Source organism: Copadichromis virginalis, linkage group LG9, assembly GCF_057382275.1.
Source record: "Copadichromis virginalis isolate Kocher_CV1m ecotype Utaka linkage group LG9, C_Virginalis_male_GT1.1, whole genome shotgun sequence".
Lineage (NCBI taxonomy): Eukaryota > Metazoa > Chordata > Actinopteri > Cichliformes > Cichlidae > Copadichromis > Copadichromis virginalis.
Window position 1 is genome coordinate 13,649,635 of NC_140626.1, and position 11,206 is coordinate 13,660,840.

Sequence of the window (11,206 nt, forward strand, 5' to 3'; positions counted from 1 at the left end):
AGTTGGGTAAAGTACATGCTTTCCTGAGTAGTGGTTGCAAGTCCAATGTATTCAGCTTCGCATGTTGAGAGTGCCACTGTAGGCTGTCCTCCCTTTGTGTTCAGGTTTGCTGTTCTATGGTTTAGTTTCTCCTAGGTTCTGTTTTTCCATCCCCACTTTGTGTTCTGTTTTAATAATAAACCACGCTCACACCTTAGTAAGTGCTGCATTTGAGTTCTCTTTTCCACACATCACATGGCCGCTGCCCCAGCCATGCATAACGCCCCTTGTTATGCCCAAATAACTCAATTTTAGTTTCATCAGTCCACAGCACCTTATTCCAGAATGAAGCTGGCTTGTCCAAATGTGCTTTAGCAAACCTGAAGCGGCTCTGTTTGTGCTGTGGGAGGAGGAAAGGCTTCCTCTGCATCACTCTCGCATACAGCAGAATGGTTGAACGATGCACAGCGACTCCATCTGGTGCTAGATGATGTTGTAGGTTTTTGGTGCTGGTCTGTGGGTTGACTCTGACTGTTCTCACCATTCGTCGCTTCTGTCTGTCCGAGATTTTTCTTGGTCTGCCACTTTGAGCCTTAACTTGAACTGAGCCTGTGGTCTTCTATTTTCTCAATATGTTCCTAACTGTGGAAACAGACAGCTTAAATCTCTGAGACAGCTTTCTGTATCCTTCCCCTAAACCATGATGGTGTCTCCAGGTCATTTGAGAGTTGTTTTGAGACCCCCATGTTGCTACTCTTCAGAGAAAATTAAAAGACGACGGAAACTTACAATTGACCCTCTTAAATACTCTTTCTCGTTATTGAATTCACCTGTGTATGTAGGTCAGGGGTCACTGAGCCTACCAAGCAAATTTATATTTAATAATTAGTTCTAAAGGTTTTGGAATCAATAAAATGACAACAGTGCCCAGATTTATGCACCTGCCTGATTTTGTTTAAACAATTGTTGCACACTTTCTGTAAATCCAATAAACTTCATTTCACTCCTCAAATATCACTGTGTGTCTCCTATATGATATATTTAACTGACATTTTTTATTGTAACAACTAATGATTTATACAGGAAAACGATGACTATTAACAAGGTTCCCCAAACTTTTGCATCCAACTGTATTTAACTATCATTAGCTTACAGCTTGAAGTGTTTAAGGTATGTGCTAACTAAAAATAAAGACAAAATGATAGTTTATTAATTTTTTAATAAAATTTGTAGATTGTCTCAGTGGAGTTTTAATAAACTCGACAGTTTGTTCTTTCTATGTAAAATATAACAGGACCCTGGAGTAAATTCTCTACCATTTCACACTTATGTTTAATCAGTTCTCTGTCTGACATTTGTTCAACTATGTAAAAACTATAACTTTAATCTCATCCAAACCAATTTACTGAGGAACAAATAAAACACTGAAAAAAGCCAAGCAATAATATTTTCAAACTATCTGGGTGACTTATATATCATGTTTAACCTGAGTAGCGAAAAACTGTGGTGGGTTTGGATATGATGTGCTGGGAGTTCACTGTTCTCGCCGGCTCTAGTGAGTTTGAACCCTCTAGCTATCGAGCTGGTGGGTAACAGACGTCTCTGAAAACGTCAGAGCAAATATGTGGTGTCTTGATAAACCGAACAGATATTTGAAGTTTACACAGCTACATTCTCGCCTGAAAATATGTTAAAAGTTTATTTTGTGACCAAGAAAGAGTAATACGAGTAATCTTAAAACTAAGTGGTTTGTTGAAAACTGGAATTAGCTGAGCTGTGCTATGAATTCTGAGATATGTCGGGCCACAAAGGACACGCCTGACCCACCCTTCAAATCTGGGGAAATGAAGAACACATTTTTCAACCGCGTTTGGGGGAGTCTTCGAATTTGGACAGGCTTCGCCATGTCGCTGTAACATAATTGGGCTACAAATGCGGCCTCCGAAGGATGCGGCCACTAAATTTGGACACAGCTATGAAACCGGAAACTGGTTCTTCTTTTTCGGGGTTTAACGGCGGCTGGCATCCCTGGACATGCAGTGCTGCCGTCTTCTGTTTCAGCCCATTATTACAATCTTAAATCCTACTACTTATTTAATAGTCGACGTAATCGTGACTAGTCGACTTATCGTGGCAGCCCTAAAGTGTACGTACATGTGTTTTTATTTATTATATATATTAGGGGTGCAACGATACACAAAATTCACGGTTCGGGTCGATATTTTTTCGATACAAAAAAAATGTTCATGCCTTTTTAATTTGTCATTTATTAAAATTATAAATATGTATTTTAACTCAAAAGTACAGTTTTTAAATTTAATGTTGCTGAAACAACAAAGTAATAAAAAAAAAAAATCTATCTGATCGAGAAATCACTCATCTTTGGAAAAGAGAGTTTATTACAGAGAAATGGCTCTTTCCAAAATAAAAGCTATACTATCCGCTTCTTCTGGGCTATATTCTCAGCAGCATATTAAACATATCAGGTCCCCATAAGGAGAATCATGTGCTAACGGCTGTCTAAATGACTCGGGTGAAGTTTGTAGCATGCGTGCTTGTTGTCTGCTTCCACTTGTCTTTGCACTAGGATGATGTCGGAGTAAATGTGCAGTCATATTCGTTGTGTTCCCACTAGTGCTGTCAGCGTTAATCTCGTTGAAATGACGTTAACGCCACAACACGGCAAATCTCCGTTAACGAGCTACCGGGAATCGCCCCGTGCGTTGGGCTGGACGGCGTCAACATGTTAACGAGCTAACTGCGCTAACACAGTAGTTCCCACCAATTAAGCATTGCGTGGCACATCCAACATACTGTTTTACTTTAGTCCATGACGCGCTTACCTTCAGGGTCATACGTCACATGAAAACCAAAAGAGTTCCAAACGCCAGATCTGAATGAGGGTGGGGGAGGTCCAATTTCCCGTGTTGAAAGGAGAGCTTAACTTCTGCCTAGCTAGCTTGCCCTGCGCTCAGTGAATCTGCATTCGACTACTCCGCCTAGGCTGCACTGTCGAGCGCAGATCCACTGAGCGCTCAACACAGACAGCATCGTCAGAAGGAAAGTTGATCAAATAAATTAAAAATGTTGTATTGTTCGATACATATGCGTACCGAACCGAAAGCACTGTATCGAACGGTTCAATATCGATATGAGTATCGTTGCACCCCTAATATATATGTATACTTGGGTGTGTGTGTGTGTGGGTGTGGGTGTGTGTGTGTGTTTTGCTGGGTTTCACTGCTCGGGCCCACTTATGTTCATCATGGGCTACATAAACTTGGGTAAAAGATAAAGTTTTTTAAAAAACTGGACAGTATACTCAGCAACCATCGTCAGTTAAAACACTTGTGGAATACATTATGTGATGTGTGTAGCATTTTGTGAGAGTCTGGTGGGCGACAGAAACAACAGCAGGAAAATATTTGCTCAATAAACAAAAGTTTATTTTTATATTGTTTTTCACAGCCACATTGTTCTTCACATAAACACAAAATGCACAGAAAGAGATTCACAAATAAACAAAAAGAAAAGTAAAAGACAAATAAAAGCTGACCTCCAATGATCAATTACAAAACAATGAAGTCAACAGCATGAATAAAATACACATTTGCTCCACAGGTTACAGGAAAAATTAATCGACAAATGGCAAAAAAAAAGAAAAAGAAAAAAAAAAGAATAAAACAAATTTAAGTCAGGCTGAGAAAGCGCTCTGGTTTGAATAAGCCTTTAATGGTGATGGTAATACTGGAAATACTGATGCAGCAGACAGACTTCATGCCTTCTTCATTTTGGCAGTGACTAGAGAGGAAAAACAGACAAGCAGCAGCTTCAGTTTTTCTCTGTAAATACTTTGCATTTATTTCTGTGTGTTTCTTTTAGCACGACTTACGATCTTTGACCCACTGAGCATCTGGATCAGCACAAAGTTGTCCATATTCTGTGTTGAAACTGGAAATAAAAGACAGAAAATTATAGAGATTGTATATGTTTGTATGTAGGACAACATGTGTGGACTTACATTATAGCCTTCACACAGCGTCCGCTTGCAGCCTGCTCACGATATGTTTCCCTCACCACCTCAGCAGTCCTATTGCCTTTGGTGACTGCAGGGCAGCATGGTGGTATCCTTCCAGGATGACGACGACGAGTACCTGAGAGATTAAAGGTTAAAAATGGAATTTTCTTACCTGAGAAAAGTCTAATTAGAAGGAAAATAAAAGTTAAATCTAGTTTTAAAATATGAAGCTCCTTACATCACTAAACAGAAGGTGACTTTCAAAATGTGACCTGAAATTATGTTACAGTGCACAGGCATTTTTTGTGCAAATCAATCAACAAGTTTAACAAATCAATGTTCTCAACACTTCGAGGCCCTCGATTACTTTTTGGGCAATTCTGGCATTATGTTAATTAAGTGAAAGGTGAAAAATATTTTCTCGTAGCTGCAAGATATTATCTTATACTCTCTCTGTGTCTCTCTCATTTTCTGCTTTCATGCCTTATGCAATGAGTCACTGAAATGATGACTTTGCTAAAAACTAAAATGAAGCAGTGAGATTTAGTTACAGAGTGAATTTGTTTGAAGGAAACCACTGCACCAACTGTGCTACACTAATCAGTTGGCAGTTATGATAGTTTAAGTGTCTTACAACATATGCCTGGCATGCAACGCAGCGTGAGACATAACCCCATAAGTGACAGAAAACAAAAGTTTGCATGTAGATAAACATAAATAGTACAAACATTGTTAATGGTAAGCAGTATAGCGTGAATGGATATGGTGTGGCTGTCAATCAGTCCAGCAATTGAACACAAAAATCAGGTGAATGTCGTGCTTATAAAATAAAAATCTCCAAGACTTCTTCTAAATGTAGACATAAAGGACGCCTTTAAAATGCCATCACTGACTAATGAAACTTAGCCCAGAAAACAGCTTCCAGGGTGTCTGGAGCTTTGTGGGTAGAAGTTGAGTGTAAATGCTGAAAAACACATGTGCAATTATAAATGGTAAATGGCCTGTATTTATATAGCGCTTTACTAGTCCCTAAGGACCCCAAAGCGCTTTACATATCCAGTCATCCACCCATTCACACACACATTGGTGATGGCAGCTACATTGTAGCCACAGCTACCCTGGGGCGCACTGACAGAGGCGAGGCTGCCGGACACTGGCGCCACCGGGCCCTCTGACCACCATCAGTAGGCAACGGGTGAAGTGTCTTGCCCAAGGACCAAGACTGTCCAAGCCAGGGCTCGAACCGGCAACCTTCCGATTACAAGGCGAACTCCCAACTCTTGAGCCACGATCGCCCCATTTATAGACTGAGCAGATACCAGAATATGACTGATGTAAAGGTTTGTGGTCTTTACACAGTGGTCCTGCCCAATAAACCACCAAAATATCACAAGTGAACCTTATTCACAAACAGGCAGCAGCCATTGTTGGAAATATTCATTGCTGTGATAAATTTATCTATTTGATCTCTTTTTTCCTCATTTTTCTTTATAAAAGTAAGAGCACAGTTACCTTCAGAGGAGTGGCAGCACACACACACCGAGAGCAGGAGGAGAGTGATGGAGAGGTTCTTCACAGTCATTTTCACCGGCGGTCTGGCTCACTGATCAGGTTGAAACTATATGCTGACCAATGCTTGGTTATTTATTGGTAAGTGTAGGAACATCTGCAGGCAGAACTGCTGACGTATTTCTGTAGGTCTTTGCATTTGTGTGTGCGTGGTTGTGGCATATCACACCTCCGCCTCTTATCATTGAGAATTCAGTATTTCAACCTATCAACACCTCACTGAGAGCTTTCTGAGAAACAGCCTCACACAAAGTTCACAGATGCTCAAATATGGTCAAGAGCCTGATGATTGATACCAGTACTTTGTGCATTTTCATGAGTAATGAGCCTAAACCTCCTGATTATTATTATTTTTTTCCATTTTGACTGTCTGACAGTGACTCTTTTTCTCTTGTAGTTACAAACTAAACATGCGGCCCCCTCATCCACATGGCTGAAAAAAGCAACATGGAGGCAGAAAAAACCTCTAATACTGGTTTCCAGTTTCCAGGAGAACTTGCAGGACAGTCCAGGATGACTGTGGCTCTGTTGAGGTGTTGCTCAAATATTAAAATCTAATAAAAACAACAATCAAATCTACAGTGTGGAAAAGCAAACTGAACTTGCATCTTATTGTACTGTACACACACACACACACACACACACACACACACACACACACACTAAACCACTTCCTCATTACAGATGATATATATAGAAAGTTTATCAGTCCCACACATTCATGACATTTTATAAACGACTTTGTTCTGGTATTTTTTAATCATAATTTTTACAGAAAGTCTCACATCATGGTGGAGGAAAAGTTTAGCTGATTGAGGTTTTGAGTCGTTCACTTATGCAGAGCTGTCTTTAGGTCCGGCCACAGCGTTTCCATCAGGTTGAGGTTTACACTTTAACTGGGCCATCGCACCACGTTCTGTTGTGGATTTGCTGATGATAATTTTAAAGCTCCTTTTCCTTTGCATAAAATAACTGCATAGTGCTGGTTAAACTTCAAAGTTATATTTGGTGTAACTACAGAACTAAGAAAATGTGTAGCAGATGAAGGAAATAAAGACAAATGAAACAACGTTGCCCCGAGGCAACAAACCACATTTTCATGCCTTACACTGGCCCTTCAAAAAAAACCACATTTTTTTTTCTTTCAAATAATGCTACCAGGCACATCTCCTTCCAATAAAATGATGAGTTGAAGGTGGTGTGACTTTTATTTGGGGGGGGGGCATTCTGCAAGCTGCACTACATGAGAGACATCTCCATTAGGAGGCAAGATAAGGATCACTATTTTACATGTTTATAGTGAAATAAATGTATATTAAAAAAAACTTGTATGTGCATGAATATGTTAAGAAGCATATTTGATTGTATGTTCTACTTTTTTAAATTTATTTATACAGTAAAACTGTTAATTTTCAGTCGTTGTCTCAAACCCAGTTTTTTTTTCAGGCAATAATAATAATAATAATAATGGATTGGATTTATATAGCGCTTTTCAAGGCACCCAAAGCGCTTTACAATGCCACTATTCATTCACTCTCACATTCACACACTGGTGGAGGCAGCTACAGGTGTAGCCACAGCTGCCCTGGGGCAGACTGACAGAAGCGAGGCTGCCATATCGCGCCATCGGCCCCTCTGGCCAACACCAGTAGGCGGTACAATACAATGCATTTGCATATGTGTGTAGAGATGTGTTTGTGTGCATTTATATGATCATAGTCAATGTTTTTCCTTTACAATCTGCTCATAATTACAGGACATGGATGTAAATACCTTTTATGGAAGGAAACCAAGGGAATGTGCACTTTCTGTCCTCAGAAAGTGAGGACAGTGAGCTTTTAGGGAGTGACGGTTAGGAGCTCAGGGGTCAGTTGGTAAAGTAACTGTGTCTGTGTGTGTGTTAGTGCCCACATAGCAAGCAGGTCTGGCCAGGATCTGGTATCAAGTCGGCAGTGCTGGCATCCACATATAGGCCAGGCCTGGCATAGATGGCACTGTCTATGTGATGGCATGCCATATCTGGCTTGATTGTGGCTTGGTTTATGTGGCCCAGGCCTACAGAAAACAGGTCTCTGCTGTCCAATTTTATGAATGATATATTATTAGGGACCCTAAAGCAACCCCCAAAACAGGGAGAAATACTTTTTTCCCCAAATTAAAAAGTCATGTAGTAGAGGGTTAAAAGTTGCAGGCGACACAGGGACATTAATGGATAAAAATAAGAAATGTACTGATTTCTTGGATTGCACACGTTTTAGTTAAAAGTTTTAAATAAAATAGAAAGCAAACAACAAAGAGCAACATAATAAGAAAAAAAAAGGAAAAAAAAAAAGCACCATCACAATAAACTAGCTTGCTTTCTCTTCTGTTTTTTTTTCTCCATACAGGTGACCCAGGTGTTTTGTTTTTTTGTTTGTTTTTTTTTTCTTTCTTCCCCCCCTTCTCACCGTCTCTTCTCCCCTCTGTTTTTCTTTCTTTCCCTCCCTCTCTTTCTTTCATTCTTTCTCCCTGTCCTATCCCCCAGTCATGTCTGTCCCGTTTGTAGCAACTGAAAATAAAATAAATTCATAATTATAATAAAGGTCAATCAAATGGACCAATATGGCAAGGCCATGATGATCCACTTGGTAAAATAAATCCGCTTGGCATCTTTCTTGGCCTTAAGACAACAATTCTGATGGCTATAGATCCAAACGGGACAAAAAAAAATTTTTAAATAAAATGCGTTGTAGGTTTCTGGGAGATTATTAAGATATGAGATTTATTGAATGACTGGTGGTCAGAGTTTATTTGGAAATACTTTTCAGAGTGAGCTTTGCAAAACAGATAAATGGAATCATAAAAGCAAAAAATAAAGAATAAAAGAAGATTTGAAACTAAATATGTAACTAAACTTAAAAAAAAGAACTCAGTTGGTCCGTCTAAGCACAGATTGATGTCCAGCCTTAGTCGTCACTTTAAAGTCACACAAGACTCAGATGTAGCATCAAGAATAAAATCAGAATCAGAATCAGAAAGGGTTTTTATTGCCAAATGTTGAGCAGGTTTACAACATTAGGAAATTGCTGCAGTGCGATGTGGACAGAATTAACAGAGTAACGTAACAAAAACATTTCAAAGAAAAGTTTGAGATAAGGAGATACTGATGACCCGACAGGCAGCGATGCTTCACCTCACACTTTGTACTTCATACCCTCGTCATCCTCACAATGACTGGACAGGAAAGAGAGACAAACAGGAGTTTCAGTTTGTTTCTACAAATACTTTTATTGTGTGTGTGTGTGTGTGTGTGTGTGTGTGTGTGTGTGTGTGTGTGTGTGTGTGTGTGTGTGTGTGTGTGTGTGTTTCTTTTAGCGTAACTTACGATCTTTGACCCACTGAGCGTTTGGATCAGCACAAAGCTGTCCATATTCTGTGTTGAAACTGGAAATAAAGAGAGAAAATTATACAGATTGAATGTGTTTATGTTTGTGTGTAGGACGACACATGTGCTGACTTACATTATAGCCTTCACACAGGGTGGTGTTGCGGCCTGCTGACGATATGTTTCCCCCACCACATCAGCGCTCGTATCTTGGCGGGTGACTTCAACACAGCACGGTCTCTTCTGGCGACGAGCTGATTAGGAGAAGTTTAAAACTGAATATATTTCGCCCACAGGAAGGAAACTCAAAGTGAAATTCGGGTTTAAAATGTTATAAAACTGCTAACAAGAGTAAACAAAAGCTGACTTTTGAACCGTTACCAGACATTAAGTGACATGAAATAGTTTATTTTGTGCCTCACCTTGTAGGTATTTCTACTAATGAGAAATTTACTGCAAACATTATAAAAGTATTAACAAAGTACCTAGTTACACCAGTCTATGTCCTCATTCTAGACACTATATTCTTCAAGAATGCTAAACAGTAAGAGCAGAGGCCTGTATCTGTACCTGTGTCACTTCTTACTGGGCTATATTTCCATGGGGGTTTTTAAGCAGCATCTAATGTTTGTGTTTCCCTTTGACTTGGATGGGTATTAATTTGTACTTGCTGGCCTTCTATACAATTTGCACATAATCTAAGCCCATGTTTGATTTCTGTTTTTTGTATTCAATCTTCACTCTTAGTTGTTAAACAGCACCGAGGCTACAGCTGAAAGAACAAAAAACGAATGCACTTCCTGAATCTTCTTACTGCTGACTGTTATGCAGCAGATGTCCAAATCTTTTTTGGAACACAAATGACATTTTACAAAGTGAATTTTAAACAGAGAAAAGCCAGTTGAAAGCTCTTACATGGAGTCTGAAGTTTAATCTTACCGTCTGATCCAGAGATGGCCCCAACCACCATGACTGTGCAGACCAGCAGTAACAGGCTTCTAGAGTTTACCATTTTCAAAAAGCTTGAAGAACAGTGAGTAAATGATTTGTTCCCCTTTGATCTGCCTTCTTCTCCAGAGTGAAGCGTGAAGAAATAGTTAAGGTCTTAAAAGCAGAAGTGATTCCTCCAGTTATTCGGCTCAGCTTTTTCTGTTTCCTCCTCCTCTCTCTTCTTACAAATAAATTAAACAGTGATTTAAGAGGAACTTTACAAAATGAGACGACGTTTCATCACACAGTTCTTAGATTGTGGAAGTATGAGGCGTTCCACAGAAGCGGGAAGTCATGACATGACATATTTCATCAATGCATTTGTTGTAGAATTGTTAAGAAAAAGTTTAGTAAATCAGTTATTTAACGTAATCTAAATTTAATGTAACCTAAAGGACCTAAAGTATAATATTTTTATTTAAAATTAATTATGAATAAAATACTTTTTCAAACTGGGAACCTGTTCTTAATTTTTCTGTAGCATTTATCTCACAAAACCTTCTTTGGCAAATATTCTGGACATGCTGCAGTCCTGGCTTTAAGATTTTGTTTTGTAAATAGGAAAATGAATGCAGACATTCTGATGTCAGTCCTTGCTTTCAGGCTCGAGTGTTAGTGTTTTGCATTTTTACCACGTGCAAGCATACAAACTCAAAGATCTTACATTTTATTGGAGATAAAGTATCTGAATTTTAGGAGCGGGACAATGCCTCCAAACATGCTTCTTCTGGTTCTTATCTGTATATGTTCCCCCAGTTCTACAATCTGCTCATTCTAATTTACGTGACCCCCTCCTTCACCTGTTCAATTCTTTAACTTTTTCACTTCTATTTAGTACAGAAATCCATCATTGGGGATCTGCCAGGCCCAGGAGCCGCCGCCAGTCCCCTTCAAGTCCTTCCCCAAACCGCAGCTCAATTCATGTCCGTGACATTCACCTTTATCCACTAAAACACTGTCAAACCTAAAATGAGGACGTGGGCCCAGCTGGAGAAAGTCTCTTTTATGCCTTTTTTGTCTGTGCAGGTTATTTAGATATGAAAACTAACTTCAAAAAATTGAATATAAAGGGGTAGAAAACTTCGGACATGATTTATGTTAAGAGGATAGTTACTATTTAACAACATTTGCACTTTACCTGGTTTACAGTGTAAACATTACAGGCCAGAAAGGACAATTTTTTCTTAAAAGGATTATTTTGCAAACTTTCTGTTCTCCCATAAGCATCTGGTGTTTTTAAGAAAAAATTGCAAGAAGAAGGAAGTAAAGATATGTGATGCACCCAT

The 11,206-nt window shown here is 39.2% G+C and overlaps 1 protein-coding gene and 1 long non-coding RNA gene across 2 annotated transcripts; both read right to left on the reverse strand.

The window, feature by feature from the left end:
• Positions 1-3,403: 3,403 nt before the first annotated feature.
• Positions 3,404-5,637, reverse strand: LOC146701556 (uncharacterized). Its single transcript, XR_014922369.1, has 4 exons — positions 5,510-5,637; positions 4,001-4,133; positions 3,872-3,930; positions 3,404-3,780 (listed from the first exon to the last, which is right to left on the reverse strand). It is a non-coding gene; the product is annotated as an uncharacterized LOC146701556 (long non-coding RNA).
• A 2,933-nt stretch (positions 5,638-8,570) lies between these two features.
• Positions 8,571-10,090, reverse strand: LOC146701557 (C-C motif chemokine 12-like). The gene is made up of 4 exons (XM_085469180.1): positions 9,870-10,090; positions 9,067-9,184; positions 8,931-8,989; positions 8,571-8,779 (listed from the first exon to the last, which is right to left on the reverse strand). The coding sequence occupies exons 1-4, from the start codon at positions 9,940-9,942 to the stop codon at positions 8,754-8,756; spliced, it is 276 nt and encodes a 91-aa protein (XP_085325306.1). The 5' UTR covers positions 9,943-10,090; the 3' UTR covers positions 8,571-8,753.
• Between the last annotated feature and the right edge of the window lie 1,116 nt (positions 10,091-11,206).

What these genes read in the sequence shown, in the direction of transcription:
- LOC146701557 (XM_085469180.1), bottom strand. Translation starts at nt 9,942, where the DNA reads ATGGTAAACTCTAGAAGCCTGTTACTGCTGGTCTGCACAGTCATGGTG. An exon ending in CCCTGTGTGAAGGCTATAAT is followed by an intron (nt 8,990 to 9,066) that starts GTAAGTCAGCAC and finishes CTTTATTTCCAG; the next exon opens with TTTCAACACAGAATATGGAC. An exon ending in CGCTCAGTGGGTCAAAGATC is followed by an intron (nt 8,780 to 8,930) that starts GTAAGTTACGCT and finishes TTTCCTGTCCAG; the next exon opens with TCATTGTGAGGATGACGAGG.